General features: G+C 30.1%; 1 protein-coding gene across 1 annotated transcript in view; it reads right to left on the bottom strand.

Annotated features, from left to right (window-relative positions):
- Positions 1-6,326: 6,326 nt before the first annotated feature.
- The window catches only part of LOC132758466 (uncharacterized), a 34,097-nt gene continuing 21,071 nt past the window's right edge, over positions 6,327-19,352 (bottom strand). The window contains exons 5-11 of the mRNA XM_060750141.1: positions 17,938-18,186; positions 16,779-16,874; positions 16,303-16,401; positions 14,858-15,037; positions 10,883-11,058; positions 10,014-10,176; positions 6,327-7,224 (exon numbers count right to left, since the gene is read on the bottom strand). Of these exons, the coding sequence (XP_060606124.1) occupies positions 6,944-7,224; positions 10,014-10,176; positions 10,883-11,058; positions 14,858-15,037; positions 16,303-16,401; positions 16,779-16,874; positions 17,938-18,186 (1,244 nt within the window). The 3' untranslated portion in view covers positions 6,327-6,943. The remainder of the gene's footprint in view (positions 7,225-10,013; positions 10,177-10,882; positions 11,059-14,857; positions 15,038-16,302; positions 16,402-16,778; positions 16,875-17,937; positions 18,187-19,352) is intronic.

Below are 19,352 nucleotides of genomic sequence, written 5' to 3'. Positions count from 1 at the left end.
TTTTGTTTATACTAGTGTGTAAATACTTTTAGCTAATAAATTAAAATATCTTTTGTTTTATTTTAATAAACGTGTTTTAATAATTTTTTGTTATAAACGAAAATTACGTTAAAACAAAATTTAGATTTTCTTTCGATATTTTATTGCTCTAACTGAACGTGACTATAAACGCCGTTGATTTCTTAACACAAATAGCCATTCAATTATTCAACGGGATTGTAAACAAATACACAAATAAAGGAAAAAAGAAGACAACAACATTATATAGGCTATATCTTTTGTAACAAATTATGCAATTTACGGCGTATGTATAATTCATTTACTTCATTTCATCAGAGACTTATATAAAATGGTATTAGAAGCTCCCAAAATAGGATATTATCACGGCCAGACTCACAATCCTTTGCGCGAGTTTTTATTTCGATCTCCGCCAGATTGTTTTACGTGAACAAATGTTTATGATCTTTATTTGTCGTGATAAGTTCAATTTTAGCAAATTTGCACACATACACGCACGCTAACACGCACATACCAACACACACACGCGCGCGCACACACAATAATTATAAAAAAATGAATTTAATTTCTTTGCAATTTTAAGATGACGAACATGGTCTGTTTCGCAGGTAAGCAGTGATATTGTCGGTGGCTGTATTTTAAACATATAAATGTTAACTACAAATGGATGACTATCAGCGTTTTTTTTATTTCGAACATAATATGTACGTACATAAAAATCATATTACAAGAAAGACAGCTAAATATCGTTATCATGAACTACCAATAATTTACACAGAGATATATGTATGCCACTTTCGGTTTAGGTCGCACCTGCATAATGGGCAGCAACTAGCAACTCTTACATCTGTGTGATACCGTGCTCTGTTAGGGCAATTCTAGGGCAATAACCGATAATTTGATGGGTAAATTATGAAAAATAAACAATCAATTGTAACACTAAGTACGTTAATATGATGTCTACTAGCCTTTAAGGACACAACGCCCCTAACAGGTTTTGAGCGCACGCGACCAGCAATCCTAAGATAACTAGTCCAATGCCTTTATCTTTTGGTGATGCTGTAACACTGTTCCTTATATTATGTTATCTTTTAAAGCAGCATTTCTGAATTTAATTTCCGTTTAAAATTTTTCTTGGCAGGGAAACAATAAAATGGAATGTTGCGTAATGAATTGTAAAATACATTTGGAATATAAACTGAGAATGCACCGATACTTTCATTGTTTATTGTCAATGGAACAGATGGGTATGTATCATGATTAGGCTTAAGCAATTACTGGGGTCAACAGAGAAAGAAATTGTAAAATGATTTTTTAGATAGGAAATAATTCTTTTTAATAAGTGAATAAATGAAATAACAAAAGAAAAACTAATATTCTCATTCGACTATGAGCTGCAAGATTAGTCAAGCCAAGATGTTTAAAAAATAATAATTAACAACTGTACTAGAAGCTGCATGCCTCCAGAAAAGTCAAAACATTTGAAGAAAATTAAACTCTAGAACAACATAATCAGATTTTGGAAAAAGTAAAAAAGATTATAAGATGCAAATAATAACTTGCATGTTATGCGTCATGAATGATTTTGCAGTTTGATCGCAATATTTCTACTGTGTTAGTAACGCAGTAAAGACAAATTTGTCAATTTTTAATTCTTTTTGGTAGTTTAAGTAATCGCTCTTTGCATTGTGTAAATTAATATATTTTATCCCTTCAAAATATCTAACTTTTAAATACAAAATTTTTAAGACAATTTGCGTGAATCTAGAGACATTCTGCTTTAATACGCGTTGTTAAAAGAAACACATGTATTGAATATATATACTAAAATATTCCTATGAAATTCATTCGATTTGACAAAGCATATGACAATATGTATTTTATTGATAATTAATAAAATGCTTTTCATCATGGAGTTATTAAGTCAACCAGAACTAAAAGTGACTCACGACAACATGTGCAAACAATGAATATTATTTATTTATGATATATATTTAATCCTCAATGCATTGTTACAATAATATCAACTGATGAATGGGGGGGGGGGGGATCCACAGGCAATTGTTTACATAATGACGTAATCATGTGTACACTTGAACAATAGAATGGGTGACACACGTGTGTCATGAATAACAATAGAAAGCTTATAGCGCACAAATGTTTTAATCCCGCCAAAATAAAATGGATGCCTTATTAGATTGAAATAAAAAATGGCGCACTGTTTCTCCATAACAAAAGAAAACGAAACATAATTGTAGGGGTCACATAAATATGGTCTAAAGTACACAATAGAAAAATGTTACCATAAAGGATTAACTAATTCGGTCAAAATATACAAAGGAAAACTATAATCAAATTATTGGTTTAAACTATGAAAAGAAAATTAGGACAAAATATTATTAATAAGTCTGTACCAGCTGTGGTCAACTCATCTAATAAGCTACTTTAGTATCTAGTATTTCTTCTTCTTCATATTGTATTTTACTATCATCAGAAAAATGTAAAGTTTAATCAATTGTTTACATAATGACTTAAGACTGTGTACTTTATAACAATAGAACAGGTAACACTCCAAAAAAGTCAATCTTATACATGTAAATGCAAAATTACATTTATTGTTTTCTTATAATATAATGAGGCCTGTTTTGTCATTTTTCCAAAAATTGACATGTCATATTTTTGCACATGTTGACAAGAAACAAACCTATGCCACTTGTTTTGTATATAATTCTCTTCATTAAAGTTACTACGCATCACATCCAAGGCCAGCAATTCAACCTCTCATTGAAGGCAAGTACTTTCTCTGTGGTTCATACAATGCTTGATCTAATTAATTTACTGTGTATTTCTAAAGCAGTAAATTTGATAAAACTTGATAGTCAGGTGGGATACATACAAAACAAGTTACCTTTTATTTAGAATTCATACCCAATTATTGTTTTCTTATAATATAATGAGGCCTGTTTTGTCAATGGTTTCAACACCTACATGTATCTTTAGAACTCATTAGAGTAAAACAAAACAATAATTGTCAATGAATAATCCTTAATAAGAAAATAAATCTTTCTTTACCAGCTAGTAAATCTTGCTTTTATCATATTTATGGTTTAAACTCTTAACCAGACAATGTGGTTACCTGATAAAACAAACAATCCTTTAAGTATGTATGACCAGTATGACCCCAAATGTAAAATATATTTCAACCAGGTAATAAATCCACAAAGGGACGCGCCTTTCTGAGTCGATGTTTCGGATCAGTTATGAACATTCATTTATTCAATGGAGAAATTTTAAATGATTTGATTTACCACTTTTAAGCGAGGATAGGAATTACAACCTAAAATTATATACATTGTACTGAAACTTTTTTTTATTCACATTCTTATTTTTTATATTTTGATCTAGCAAAGATTAAACATTTTCTGCTGTTAATTGCCAGAACGAAGAAACCAATTAAATCTTACATTTCAACACTGAAGTGATAATGTCATCACCTTGGAATTTGTATAGCAATGAACCGTCAGATTTTTAACATCTGTGAAATTGATGTCAGCGCCAAGATAAACATTGGTCCTTTTTATGACTTGATAACAGAAAGAAACAATAATTAAAAGTTTTTATTTCATGTCAATAAGTAAGCCCTTTGTATACAGGTGTGTCCCTAAATTACTCACTTCTTGTCCACCATTAAAAACGAGTTCTTCCTTATAGTTGCCACAGTATAACTATTTTCCTGACATGCTTGAAGTGGTAATATGGATTTTACTTAATATTCAAAAATATCATCAGAGCAAAAACAGCTATTTGGTGATAGATTTTTATGTCACGTTTTCACATACCCTTGACTAGATTTCTCTCTCCAGATAACTTTTTTTTGCATTTCAACTATATACACCCAGGCGCAACATGGATTAGTTGGACGATTTAAGAAAAGGATATACATAAACTTATAAACAAAATAAAACAAAGATCTAATAATACAGTTTAATTTATTTATTACAGACTGCATTTACAAAAAGGAATATTTAAAATAAAACGCATTTGGCATATGATAAAAAAATGTTCCAATCATAATGTACCACACTAACATTTGTCCTTTTGTCTTTCCAAAATATGAATAAATAATATAAACTTTCACATGTCTTTAATAATTTGTTCATTTATTGATAAAATGTCAGTATTTATCACTACTAGTTTTTTTTTCACTGTCATCATCATCATCATCATTATCAAATGTTTCTTCAAGTTCTGGTAATGGGTACTTGTCCATAACACGCTCTAACATAAATTTTCTTTTTTTAACAGCATACTGTATAGCTTCATCAGTTTCGAAATTATCTTCCTCTCTCAATCTTTTAACAGTTCCCATGATCTTTTTATGTGTAGGATTGCGCTGAAGTGCATACATTTTTCCAATAAAATCCAAATAAACTTCTCTGAATGCTTTATGATACACGGAGCGTAATTTTTCAAAAGCTTTATTTCTTATTTCTTCAAGAGAGCTATCAGGGTCTTCATTACGCATTTTACTGCCTGTTTCATTTAAAACGTCATCTCCTTGTTCATATGTGAGCTCTGTAAAATACTTCCAGATGTCAATATGTTTGTTCTTGTTAACATCATCATATTGTTTACCATTGTCATTCCCTATAGTAGAAGATTCATCGTCATTATCTTGTTCACTGTCATCGTCTTCTTCGTAATGATGAGATTTGGATCTATTAGGTCTCAACCGATCGAAAATGTTTCTATATAGATAAGGTTTACGATTTGGTTCCTCATCTGATGTATTTCCATCGCTGATATTATTTTCAGACATACTGTTCTTATGTTTGAGATGCGAATGCCTATTTAAATTGTACTTTTTATTGAATTTTTTATAACACAAAAGACATGTGAATACCATTATTTTAAGCAATCAAATGGCAAAATTAATGCCAATTCTCCTTTTTATACTCCCAACTAATTTATTTCGTTTCTCATTTTCTCGTTTTGCTTGCTAAGTGGCTCAATTGGGTGTTCATTAACTCATTTTGCTTGCTCAGTCGCTCATTTTATTTGCTCATTTGCTTATTTTGCTTGCTCATTTGCTCATTTGGTTGCTCTTTTGCTCATTTTGGTTGCCCATTTGCTCATTTCACTTGCTCATTTGCTTGCTCATTTGCTCATTTCACTTGCTCATTTGCTCATTTAGTTGCTCATTTGCTCATTTTACTTGCTCATTTGCTCATTTGGTTGCTCATTTGCTCATTTTACTTGCTCATTTGCTCATTTGGTTGCTCATTTGCTCATTTTGGTTGCTCATTTGGTTGCTCATTTTGCTTGCTCATTTGCTCATTTGGTTGCTCTTTTGCTCATTTTGGTTGCTCATTTGCTCATTGCACTTGCTCATTTGCTCATTTGGTTGCTCATCTGCTCATTTCATTTGCTCATTTGCTCATTCGGTTGCTCATTTGCTCATTTTACTTGCTCATTTGCTCATTTTGGTTTCTCATTTGCTCATTTTACTTGCTCATTTGCTCTTTATGGTTGCTCATTTGCTTATTTAACTTGCTCATTTAACTTGCTCACTTGCTCATTTGGTTGCTTATTTGCTTGTTTGGTTCCTCATTTGCTCATTTTACTTGCTCATTTGGTTTCTCATTTGCTCGTTTTGGGTGCTAATTTGCTCATTTGATTGCTCATTTACTCATTTTTCCTTGCTCAGTCGCTCATTTTAGTTGCTCATATGCTCATTTTGGTTGCTCATTTGCTCTTTTTGGAGTGTTACCTGTTCTATTGTTATAAAGTACACAGTCTTAAGTCATTATGTAAACAATTGATTAAACTTTACATTTTTCTGATGATAGTAAAATACAATATGAAAAAGAAGAAATACTAGATACTAAAGTAGCTTATTAGATGAGTTGACCACAGCTGGTACAGACTTATTAATAATATTTTGTCCTAATTTTCTTTTCATAGTTTAAACCAATAATTTGATTATAGTTTTCCTTTGTATATTTTGACCGAATTAGTTAATCCTTTATGGTAACATTTTCTATTGTGTACTTTAGACCATATTTATGTGACCCCTACAATTATGTTTCGTTTTCTTTTGTTATGGAGAAACAGTGCGCCATTTTTTATTTCAATCTAATAAGGCATCCATTTTATTTTGGCGGGATTAAAACATTTGTGCGCTATAAGCTTTCTATTGTTATTCATGACACACGTGTGTCACCCATTCTATTGTTCAAGTGTACACATGATTACGTCATTATGTAAACAATTGCCTGTGGATCCCCCCCCCCCATTCATCAATCAACGTATTTATTTTGATTATGTAACAGAAAGAATAAATTGTATGGGCAGACATGTGAGGAAAGGGACAACGTTTTACATTTTATACAACATAGTTTATTCTGTGCTGTAAGAGGACAGAACTACCGAAAAGAACAAATCTATCGACTGATTATATACCATCCTTGGAAAGACAATTATGTATACCAAAACACAGCAACGTAATTTTTCAATATATAAAAAGTAAAGTTATTTTCTTTGTCAAAGAAAAGTTCTCAATATATGCTTAATCAAACAATGTGCCTAGTTTTTCTAATATAACTGATTATTATTAACATGTTTATTCAATTCACTTTTGTCTACTTTAAGTATGTTGCAATAAGAAAAAAATGTTTTAATTTTCACCAAATGATTTTAAACTGATTACTTATATAGGTAAGGTGTTTCGTTAAAAGAAAGGTTAAGTAATATAGGTGACAAAAACTTTAAAAAACAGTTTCAGTTTTCGCTAAGAATAAATTACAGTTTTTCAAACTGATAAGTCAATACACTATAATCAACAGTTTTCTTCTATATGTAATAATAATTTAAAAGATGACCTATCAACAATAAGACGGGACGACAATTTTATAGTATAATCCCTTCAGTTGAACTTCTTACATGTTCTGAAAAACAGTTCTCCTTTCCAATGTTTATTTTTCACCTCAAAGTATTCATCACGCGTTTCAGAGAAACCGTAACAACTACTACGACGTGTTTCACGATAGACTCCGTTACACACGTTCTCACTCCAGTTGATGCAAGCTTGTTTACACGCTCTACGACTCATCCCTGGCCCTTTGCCAAGAAAAAACCCATTAATTTTCCTCCATCTAGGAAACCATATATATTTCTCGCCGAATGTGTTGATGCATGACTGATTTCCTAAAATATGCAAAAAGATTATCATGTGAAAATTATTGTAATATTTGTTCAGTACAATATCCTTATAATACGTCTGTTTTGTTCCGATATTTCAGAAGCTTCAACGAAAAATGTAAACAGAAATCAAAGATAAAGATACTTGTTTATGTTTATTTTAGAATATGACGCATGCCTGTTTTAAAAATTTGGATTAGTGTGTATATCATTCATTTCTGCTAAAACTTGAAAAAGGAAACTCGTCGTTTGAAAATTAGGTGAAAAAAAGTAATTTTGTTTAATTGGCTTAATTTATTGTTTAATAGGCTATTATAGGCTATTTTATGATGTTTCATAGGCTAATATACGTTGTTTTATAGAACATCATCTAAGTTTCATAGGTTATACTAAAATGCTTCATAGGCTACTACAAAATTTTTCATGACATGGCTATTCATAATGCATCATAGTTTTTAACTAGGTGTTTCATAGGCTAAAATATTGTGTTTCATAGAATTTTATATAATCTTTTATTATGATGATTAATGTTTCATAGATTATTATAACATTATTGACTAGTGTGCCACTGAATATCATGTGATATTCACGGGCAAATGACATGATTTTCTGCAGGTTAATATCACATCATATTTTATGGCTCACTAGTCAATAATTGTTTTATTATATTAATAGGCAGATGTTAAAAACACTCACAAAAATAAAGCCTTTTAAAAGAAAAAAAAACAATACACATTGTTTGGCTGTTTTTTTTTATGTACTGGGAAAAACGCACTGTGAACAAGCTGACGTCAGGCGTTCAGCGATTACGCGAACGTTGCGCAAACAAAAGAAATTAAGTCTATATACATCAATGCGGTGAAACCTTTATCTATTATAGGTAAGTTATGATATCTAAATCGAGAACTATGATATAAAGAACAAAAAAGCGAAACTTATCTTTTTATGCGTAGTTTAAATCTATTTTTAGATCGGAATAATCCAATTTAGCTAGTGAATAAATGATACTTCACCCAGTCATTATAATAATATTATTATTATAAACGAAAAAAAGACACTTTTGAAATGTAATATGAATATTTTTTCAACTCGTTCAATAAATTTAGTATTACATCTACACTCATTCAATATCCCGTATGACTTTTGCATCTTCCAATGAATTTACGATATTTTCATATGTGCTACAGTCGTTAATAGTTTGCTACAATTAGAGGAGAATATTATAGAATGATTGTACTAAATGCGTGTTCCATGTGATATTGAATAACCACGGTAACATACACCCGGTACAAGACATCTTAATGTTTTTGAAACAAAGTTGTACTTCTATTGAATTTATAATTTGTTGTTTTTACGTAATTTCAACTAACACTATCAATATAGTTAAAATGATAATATGTCTAAATTTAATATTATTCAGACATGAAATGGCTACATTATAAATATACGAGTATATAGCGGTAAATGTAGAAATATGTTGTACGTTGAAAAATTGAAAATTCGTGCGATCGTTTAATTTGCCAAATAGATTGGACATACCCCTTTAGCTACTTACGTAAAGATTAAATTACCACAGGGCAACTAAGAGGCGATCGGGACAATCGTTTGTAGCTGGCGCAAGCAATTCAAATACGGTGAATGACGAGATCACAGACAAGAAGGGTGTGGGCGACGACGCCAACAATTGACGCGACGTTATTGACGCCTAATGCAAAGCGTTACAAAAGGATTGGCGGTAAACAGTCATTTTGACCTAAATGTAGCAGAAATCTCTTTGGTCCAAAAACCAGCACTATTTATAAAATCATATTCATTGTGTGAAGTATCATATTCACAAACTGAATTAGGTGTTTCCAATCTAACAATAGATTGAGGCTCATACTCAATGACCTTATATCGCGGATAGTTCATTGCGCGTGCGTATTAAAAACTAAATGTTGCGTTTTGTTCTTCATGAAAGATTTCTCGATTAAAACATCAATACTTCATTATAATAGTTAGAAGTTGCACCCCAATGTTGTGTATAAATTTGAATTACTTTTGTTGCTTAGAACTTCAATGAACGACTGACGTCATCTTGTACACTGTGCGTCCTTTTTCCCGCGTTTCAATGAAAACAGGCACGAGTTGCTTTTGTATTTTCTTAAAAAGATTTACTTTTAAAAAATATTTGCATATAATAAAACAATTATTAACTAGTCAGCTATTGAATATAATGTGATATTCACCTGCAGAAAATTTTACTGACCTCGGCTATATGTAATATGCCGATGAATATCACATCATATTCAATGGCTGACTAGCCAATAACTGTACATGTATTATGTTTTATAGACCATAAAATGATATTATATCGGCTGTTATCATCAGCTATAATAAAGTGTTTCATAGGCTATTATTAAATGTTTTTTAGGCTACTAATAATATTTCATAGGCAATTATAAAATGCTTTACTGGCTTCTACATAATATTTCATAGGCTATACAAGGATAGTTCTTCCAAAATGTTTCGTAGGCTTAACTATAATATAGTGTTTCCTATGCTGTTATATATTATTTCTTAGGCTATTTAATAAAGTCTTATAACTTTTCTATATTGAACAGAATTTGTTCAGGAATTGTTCAGCTCCAATAAAGTATTTAAGAGGTGTACAGTTTGCTAAAGGACACATATGATTCTGTATTATACCATATAAAATTGTTAATTTTCCTAATTTAAAGGTAAATAAATTAAAACAGGCTAATAAAAGCATGGCTAAATGCCATATATTTTTATAATCTAGTTACAATATTTACCTTCCCTCTCCAAGGTCAGATCACTTCCTTCCTTTACCCATTGTTGTTTAATGTTTCTAAAAACATAAAATTCCTCCATATGTTCATCATATATTGATACATATTCCAGGTCCCAATCAGATAAGATGTTATCACCATCATGTCCGATCTGTACACTGTGTATCTACAAAAAGTAAAACATTAAAAATGAGAGATCCTAGATTACACCGGCACATTGTTATATTTGCAGTTGAAATAAAAAAAATCATGTAAAATCGGTAACTATAAAAATATGCATTTCATAAAAACGTCTAAAGAGATAGGCCGCATTATTTTAGGCAGACATTTATATGTACAAATAATGACTTGTACTTTTGATTCGATTTGAAATGCGTTTTATCCAATTTGAAATGCATTAATTCAAGAGATGAATTTAATAATATATTTTTTCTTACAGTACAGGTTCATATGTTCCTGGTTGATATAATTTTAAGTCTAGTGGGTCAAGCGCTATTTGTTTTATTTTTACCACCACATCATCAATCAATAAACACAATTAATACAATAACATAATTTCTAAATACATCATCAATATTTGTCTGTGAACAAATATGATCAATTTATTGATTTATATTGAAAGTGCATAAAGTTAAAATCTTACATGTCAGCAAGAGCTAAACAAGAGTATATCCACATACGTAACACAGGGTTTTGTAGCGATTGGTAAGATTGATTAAGATGAAAATGTTTGCTTCAAATTCAATAGAACTCGCCAAAAACTACTTTTAATAAGAATACGAATATCAGTACAGATAAAAAAACTAAAAATGACGCCACTTTACAACACTATAACTTCTTTTAAAAGTCATCAAAATAATTATGTTACTTACTGGTCTTACATCTCTGGCAAATGTTCTGATCTCGTCGACTTTACCAAATTCAAAACTCCCAACAAATTTTATTCTTCTTGTACTTTCTTTAGAGCCAAACAGTGTAATGTAAACATTGGCATCTGTACCGGCACCGGTACGTGTTCCCGTTTTCGTACTGATCATGTACATTTTACCTTAACACAAGTAAAAGAATATAAAATAATAATGTCTGAGACACACAATTTCAGTTATTCAAACACAACACATTGGATTTGTCTAAGAAATAGCGATTTGACTGGAAGTGAGGATAACTGAACACTATTAAATGTAAAAACAGTTGTATTACCAGCACACTTGTTTACCCGTTCTATAAATAGGACCAAAGTTCGCACATTTAGTGCTGGAATTGTTACATTTAAATACCTGTCATAACAAATATGAACAATTTATTTGATAAGTAAAAGAAACAGCATCGAAACACAAGGCTATCTTATTTGTACGATAAATCAGCTTGCCAAGTGTTTTGATGTTCTTTCACTTTTGTATCATAGTCAAACATAAAAACGCGTTCCATGTTGTCAGAATATGAAACCCAGAAAAGTAACCAATAAACATGCATCTATGCCGTCACAATAAGTAAGCCCCGGCAAAAAAAAAGACAATCAATGGGCATGCTCTGGAGTGCGGGTAACTAATTCCTGCACTCCAATTAACGCACTGTGCATTTATATGTATACGATTTAACTCTGGAACATTTTCAACAGAAAGAACCTCCAAACTATTATACAAATTAATGAAATCGAGTGGTATTTAAATTAATTAACAGGATCAGGATTACATGAATTGAAGCAGAAAATAATATAGCGAGTAGAGCATAGAAATTAATTGTCATGGATATAAAATATAATGTTTTAAATCTTAGAGGTTAAAGTAGAACGGAACATTGATTATCAATTAATTTGATGGATAACATGATACAACACTTTAGCACTTTAGCACTTAATAACAGAGGCATTACAATTATTTGTTCTCAAACATATTTGTTTCAATTATAAGAATATTTTCTAGAAAACGTTTTACATTAGTTTAAGGCTCTGTCTTTTTATCAGGGTTCTTTGATATAGCTTTTTATAGGCAATTGTCTGTTGCCCTTTAGCTATGCGGGATTTGATGTTTTAAAGGATTACGATCCAACTCTCACTTAAGAAACTATACAAACATATAACTTACATACAGGTATTTTGGAAAAGAAATAACAAAGATAAAACAGTATTTTTCATTCAATATGTTGCAAATATATATGTTTTATATAAACTAAAAACGTTACATAGGAGTGAGATATATACGGAATATCATTCTGTTAAAAGTTTTTGAGGCTTTGTAATTTGCTATCATCAACGATTGGAAATTGGTATCACGCGAAAAAATTACATTAGTAAAACATAAGAATCCTTTCATAATATACATTTACTTATACAATATTGGTTGTGCTACCCGTTTAATGGTATTTGCGCTTCAAGATGTGAATATTGTTAAGTGAGAAAAGTTAAAGTTAAATGATAAACAGTATCAAATCAGACAATGAACTGTTAAAAGTTATTACTCTTCAATAGTTAAGCCAAAGAATAAAAAAATTAGCATTGAAGATATGCAGATGTATGCATATGTACATTTTACCATTACGTCTTTGCATAAACAAAGCTCAATTCCACCAACGGGAACTATTTATGCTTTAGTTAAACCTAAAGTCTGTTCCATCAAGTTTGAACATTCCATTTTTTATTTAATATATTAGTAAAACCATTCAAATTAATGTCATGTTTAGCCTAACGTCAATATAGCTAGGCATGTTTTTCTTTTTTTTTATAAAGTCAGTAATATGGTCAAAATGTTAAAATTTTATTTTGTCCCGTTTACTTACGTTGTAACCTGACGTGAAGTCCATTTCAAAATGGCGGCGCCCATATAGATGTCATTTAAGGTTTGTCTCACAATTAGCGTGAAACGAACTCGGTAATTATAACAAATATATTATTCTTATTTACTTACTGATCAATAGCTAAATGTTATCATTCAAATGAAAAATGACAACAAAGTTGATGTCAAAAAGGCCATTTTACTACCAAACCATTATTTTAAATAATCAAAATCATTTGAAGTGAAAATATCAGTAAGCTTTATAAATACTAACACACAAATATTTAATTTCCATGATATACTGTCGTCTTATATATTTTTAACAGAAAAAGAACACTGAAGTGATTTGATTAGATAGCTTTTCAATCAAGCGCGTATCTTGAATACCGCAACGCGTATTAGTGGAGCGGGAACACTAGCTAGAAGACTATACAAAATTGTTCTTCGCTAATAATTGTTTAATTTACATCATTCTGTAGTTGTCTGAATTCTGTCAATAAGTGTGCATCAAGTCTATTCAAAAATAAATAAATTGACCAGGGTTTTGATGGGATACAAAAATATGTTACCTTTCTTATTTCGAGTGCGATGTTCGTGCGCTAAAACTTTCCGTAGGTTTCAACTGTCACAAGAAATCGCTATCAAATACTACATTATGATGCAAATCTGACAAAAATATGAAGAAAGGAAAACTGATTCACTATACGTTCAGCATTGGTTTGCTTGTTACCACAGTGTCTACCCTCGCTAACGAGAGAACGCGTTCGAGGAAAATGTAAATTATAAGAATATAATAACGATATCATGTTTTCTAGTTCAATCAATCAATCAATCAAACGTAGGTCTATACACTTTAAGCTCGTAAAAACATATTTAACTTTTCTTCTTACAATTCAACAAAAAGTCCAGAAATACAGACAGTGATTTGATATTATTAAGAGTAGGTTTGAATTGGAGTGTTCAATAAGCTACAATAAGTGTTGTTTTTTAGACTTAAAGTGTTATTTAGTGTAATTATTGTGTTAATATGAAGGGTAGATCGAGTCAAAGAGAAACACCGAGTGACGTTATCAATAATCTTAGCCTTCCTTAATTTTGAAAATATTCAGTGAAAAAACAATAGCATATTTTTCACGGGAGAAAAAATACTGCGTATTGTTTATTTTGTGGCTAAAAGAGAAAGATTTACAGAAGTCTTGAATAACGAGATAATATGTAGGGAAATTATTTCAGAGAAATGTATAAAGTAGTTTAAAAACATAAAACGAAAACGAATTTTATATGTAATTAATGGAAGAAGTATTGTACTGTTTAAGATTCATGTCATTAAGTGTGTTAAAAATATTTTTAAATGTTATCAAATTTTTTATACTATTAATATAATTATGAATTGAAGGTGTATTTTTTACAGTTAAGTTGCAAAATCTGGATATGCAAAAAATATTTTAAATGCCACCAAGACAAATTTATCTCAACACTTAAAATCATCTGTTTGAGGATTCTATTCAGCTTAAAAGTAAGTGCAATTTCTAAATCCTCTCCATGTGACTCGGCGTTTTTGTTGCTTATTTTTCTTTTTTGTTGAAAAGAGTTTTCCATCATACATTGCAACTAAACTGTTACATCTTGAAGATCCAGCTTTGTAAAATAATCATAAAACGACCCCGAGAACCTCATGTTTATTTAAGAAACATGACACGTGCTTTGTCCCATTCATCTTCAAATGAAGAGTACTTCGGCAATGGCTACGGACAATAAATAAGATTTGCCATAGAGAAAACAAAGTTTGCTTTCACAAGAAAAGTAGACACTTTAGAGTAAAATTTGAAAAATCTCGAGGGTGACTTTTTTATGTTTACAATTTTTTTTATTTTTTATTCAACGTCGTTTTGTTATTTCATACAAGACAAAAGTTCGTTTCAATTTTTAATGGGACAGACTATAGAAAAAACATTAGGATGTTCGTGCATAAAGTTTAAATTTCTTTTGAAATATATTCACTAAATTGACGTGATTCCACAATAATAATTATAATCACAGAGACACATTTTATTTAAGACAAAATATATTAAATACCCTTTTCACAAGTTACTATATCTGACCATGATCCATCACTTCGGCAGGTCATTCCTCGGTCAGGTGATGGAAAATGACCCATTTGACACTTAAAATTGCGAACTGTTTCACCAATAGCAAAATAGGTTCCTGGAGTGGTTAAATTCGCCATATTTTTATTTTCAGGAAGTCTACATGCACCTATTCAAATAAAATAAGTAAAATGTAATGTATTTTATTTCAATCACGTTAGTGACAAAAAGTATTAATAAGAGTATTAAATTTTGTAATTAGTTTTAAATCGTTAATTTTTTTTATATATTCTAAAATGTGAACTAAATGAATCATGATTATTAGCAAATATGATTCACGTTTTCCTAACTTCTTATGAACATACAAAATTTAAAGTAAAAAAATCTGACAAAAAAGCAATGTTAACATCGATCATATCAGCCATATTCCCGTTCAGGAAATACAATGATAATTATAAATTAAATCAGTTAAATATTTATCACACTGAAATTCCGATGTCCGACTTCGTAAAAATGCTTTTGCGCGGCCGTGCATATATTTTAACGTGAAGTAATATGCGTCATATAAACATAACGTTAAGCCGTCCTTAATGTTACCATTATACTTTAGGCGTGTAAATACAAATGTTTTTTCTTTAATTTTTCTTCAAACAGTCATTACCCATTAATTCATGACCATTACAAGTTCAAATTGCTATGAAACTATAAAAAAAGGCATCAATACTGTACTAACTTGGCAGAATGGACTGGACCATATCTTTTGTAAGCGCATACTCAATCTTAAATTTCCTGTTACTATGGAAACGAGGGGACTTCTCAAATTTGCCAAAATCCCTTTTTTGCGTTGAATTTTCCATCAAAACTGATTTCAAAGTGCTGTAACATCTCAATGGATAAAGATAGAGTGAAATGCTTTCAGTGTTGGTTACAAGTTAACTTATAGGCGACCTAAGGCCATTTTAAGCTTCTTACAAGTCCAAAATTTTCTTGCAGATAACCCCAAAACAGAAGGGACACATTTTACTCTGGTACCCCCTTTTATCTATTTGATAGAGGGATGGCGCCGAAAGTGTGATCACTTTCTTACACCATTTCTCAAACAAAAACAAGTGTTTGGGGTCTAAATAGGGCACTTTTTCACTATTTGAGGCCTCAAAAACGGGACGAAAGGGCGTTAAAAGACGTCCATATGAAGTAATGGCTAGCTATTTGGTATGTTATAAATAGAATAAGTTTTTTTACTAAATTTATAAAATACGTTGGATAAAGTAATATTATGCTCGCGACAGGTTTGCATAATAATAATTTTTTTTTAGTTTTGCTCAATAAATTCAGAATTAAACTTTATAATAATAATAATAACTTTATAATTTATATATAAACTGTCTTCGATATTTTATAATCTTAATTTATATTTCCAAAATATTTACTTACTATTTTCGCAGTGAGTTCCAAATTTACCCTCAGGGCATTGGCATTTTCCAGGACCAACACATTCGCCATTATTAGCATAGCATTCATCATCACAAATAACTATATTTTAATCATACAAGATAAACAACATTAGAAACATTATTGACGTGTTTAGATACTTAAAAAAGAGTGACAGGTAGATTGTTTTCAGATAAATCTCAATAAAACTAATTATGAAAAAAAAAAAAAAATTCAAATGTGAACAATTTTGAAACAAAATGAACACTTTTCGTAAGTCAAAAAGGCAGTAAAGTCGTTAAAAATTAAATACGATTATTTGATTTTATATTTAAGAATTCGCTATGTATATGTGTTTTAAAATACCTATATTGAATGTGTTATCATAATCTTAAAGACATTAATAGTGATATACAAACAAAATAATCACAAAGGAATACCGTTTACGTCAATACTTAATATCTTTATTTTATTTTTACCGTTTTCACAACGTTTTCCAGATGTAAAATGCTTGCATTTACATTCATCATCCCTCAAGCAAACACCCCCATTTTCACAATCCGGTTCACATCTTGCTAAAATACATCATATTACTTTTATATAAAATATTTTATGAGATGAAATCAGTTGTCTTGAAAAATAGCAAATAATTGTGAAATATTGTATACAATTGTGTTATTTTGTTTCTCCTGGCCAAATACAGAAGCGTGTTCTGTAAATGTTTCAGACAGCCTTTGACCTACTGACCCTTAAATTAACAGGGTCATTTATGGCTTCCAAACAGCAATGTAATATCTAAATAATAGATAGTGGAATATCTTTAGGTATTATACAAGAAAATCTTTATCCGTTTTTCAGAAAAAATCATACAATTATCATAAATCTCGAAGACAGAAGAAAACAATTTCTCAATTGATAATTAATTTCGAGTACACGGATAAAACTTATATATAGCCATTGAGTTTTGCATTTTGATGTCTACAACATTTCGGTTTGACAATATATATACTATTATGACAGACTTTTGCATTTCTCCGTGAGTAGTCGTTGTGTTTTGAAGCGAAACTTATGAACAATGTTTACTGTAAGCATAATTTATATTTATAATTTAATTTGAAGGTGTTATAAGAAACATGCGTTTTTCTTGATTAAAAAAAAAGAAACGATAAACCCTTTCTTATATACGAACAGTTTATATGAAATACAGATATCAAATTTGCAGTAGTTTGACAATATTCCTTCTTGAAGCTTGGTAAACGTAAAATTTATCTATAAACACGTAAAATTTATCTATATGAGTGTTTACAAGCTTCACAGTAAATAGGACAATCGAGTATGCAATTATTCGATATTAAATTAAATCAAATATCAAATACTTACTAACCATATTATGTAAGATTTTACATCAGTTAACCAAACCTAATGAAAAAACTACTGAAGATAGTTAAACATCATTTTTACAAGCATGTTATCAAAGAACAGTATCTAAGTCTCTTGCCAACTTGCAGCATGCATTATTCTACAACATCGAACTTAAAAATTGATATCTGTCTCCTTAATACTATCTGTTAAGTTGTTAAAAAATGCCAAGAGCTATAATTAGAAATAAAAAAGTAATAAATCAAGAAGTTTCTTTACTTTTTCTGCATTTGGGAAAAGATCCGTTATTTCCAAACTTCCATGATTTATCTCGTTCATCCTCAATCCACTGGCCGTTTATACACTTGAATCTTCTATTTACAGGTTCGTGCATATCATCTTCATAATTTGAACAGTTGAAGTAAACATTGTCCCCCACCTCAACCACAGAACCTCCGGAGAGACTGGCATGTGATCTGTCAGATATTGACAGACGTGTGTCAAACTCATACGGCACTTTACAATGATCTGCAAAAAAAACACAAATCAAATACATTATTTAATAAGCTTTCTCTTCTCCTAAAAAAGTCGAAATGGTTGTATACTATTAACATTTAACCTGTGCAATTAATACTCGTTTTAAATGACGCGGCTTTGCAACAAACAACAAATACCAAACATCGAACTAAAATCTGTAAATTTGAATACAATCAACACTTTAAACCTTTCATATCTCAATTTTTATTCTTGTTTTAAAAGCTACAGTATGCAATTATTTCCTTTAACTGTAATCAAGGTAACATCTCTCTTGTATGGGTCTTTAAATAGGGCCAATTAAATATAGAATTGTCTTTTTTGTACAATGTATACTACATGTACCATGATTAATTTGACTTCGTGACACAGGTGTTTATGTTATTTAAAAATGTTTTGGTTAAAAGTAATAATGTGTCACTATCAAGAAATTAAAAGCAAAAATGGATGGTAAGTATTATGAAAGCAGAAAGAAAGAACAATACAATTGAACATCTTTATGAATACATAAAAAACACACTGAATTTATGTAGACGAAGCCTAATTATGAATCATTCATTAGAGCAATAATAATATTGCCTGAATTCAAACACAATTCAAACATATCAGTTGCAGAAATAATTTAATTATAAGAATTAAAAATGATGTACGGCCTTTTGAAAATTAAACAACTAGTCTGCGATTTATTCCAGGAGAAAAAAAAACGTCATAGGCATTTTTCTACATTTCAATTAAATTCATTCATAAAAAGGAAAAGAAAAATCAACATTGTATAATTTTCTTATTGGTTCGACATTTCTATTAACAACTGTGCATCAATTATAAATATCACAGTTGTTTGTCTTCTTTAATATTTTTTTGTAAAAAATCTTATTAAAGTACTTCTTTCAAAAAATACATTACAGACTTATAACATGCATTTTAAATTGTTCAAAAATATTTGGAATGACGTTTTGATTTTTATTCTATTTTTATGATTATTGTTATTTGGTTTTGGAGTGATATATGTGAATATATTACCTGCTAAGATTTTATATCACCAAAGCCATTAGGCGAGGGTGATATTTTATATTGGCAGGTAATATATCCACATATATCACTCCAAAACCAAAATAATAATTTTGTTACCCTTCCCCTGCCGAGTTTAGACGATTTTTGAA

The sequence above is a fragment of the Ruditapes philippinarum genome, unplaced genomic scaffold (genome assembly GCF_026571515.1).
Source record: "Ruditapes philippinarum isolate M1 unplaced genomic scaffold, ASM2657151v2 ctg4613_1_1_1_1, whole genome shotgun sequence".
In the NCBI taxonomy this organism is placed as follows: domain Eukaryota; kingdom Metazoa; phylum Mollusca; class Bivalvia; order Venerida; family Veneridae; genus Ruditapes; species Ruditapes philippinarum.
This window is presented reverse-complemented; position numbering and strand designations above follow the sequence as displayed.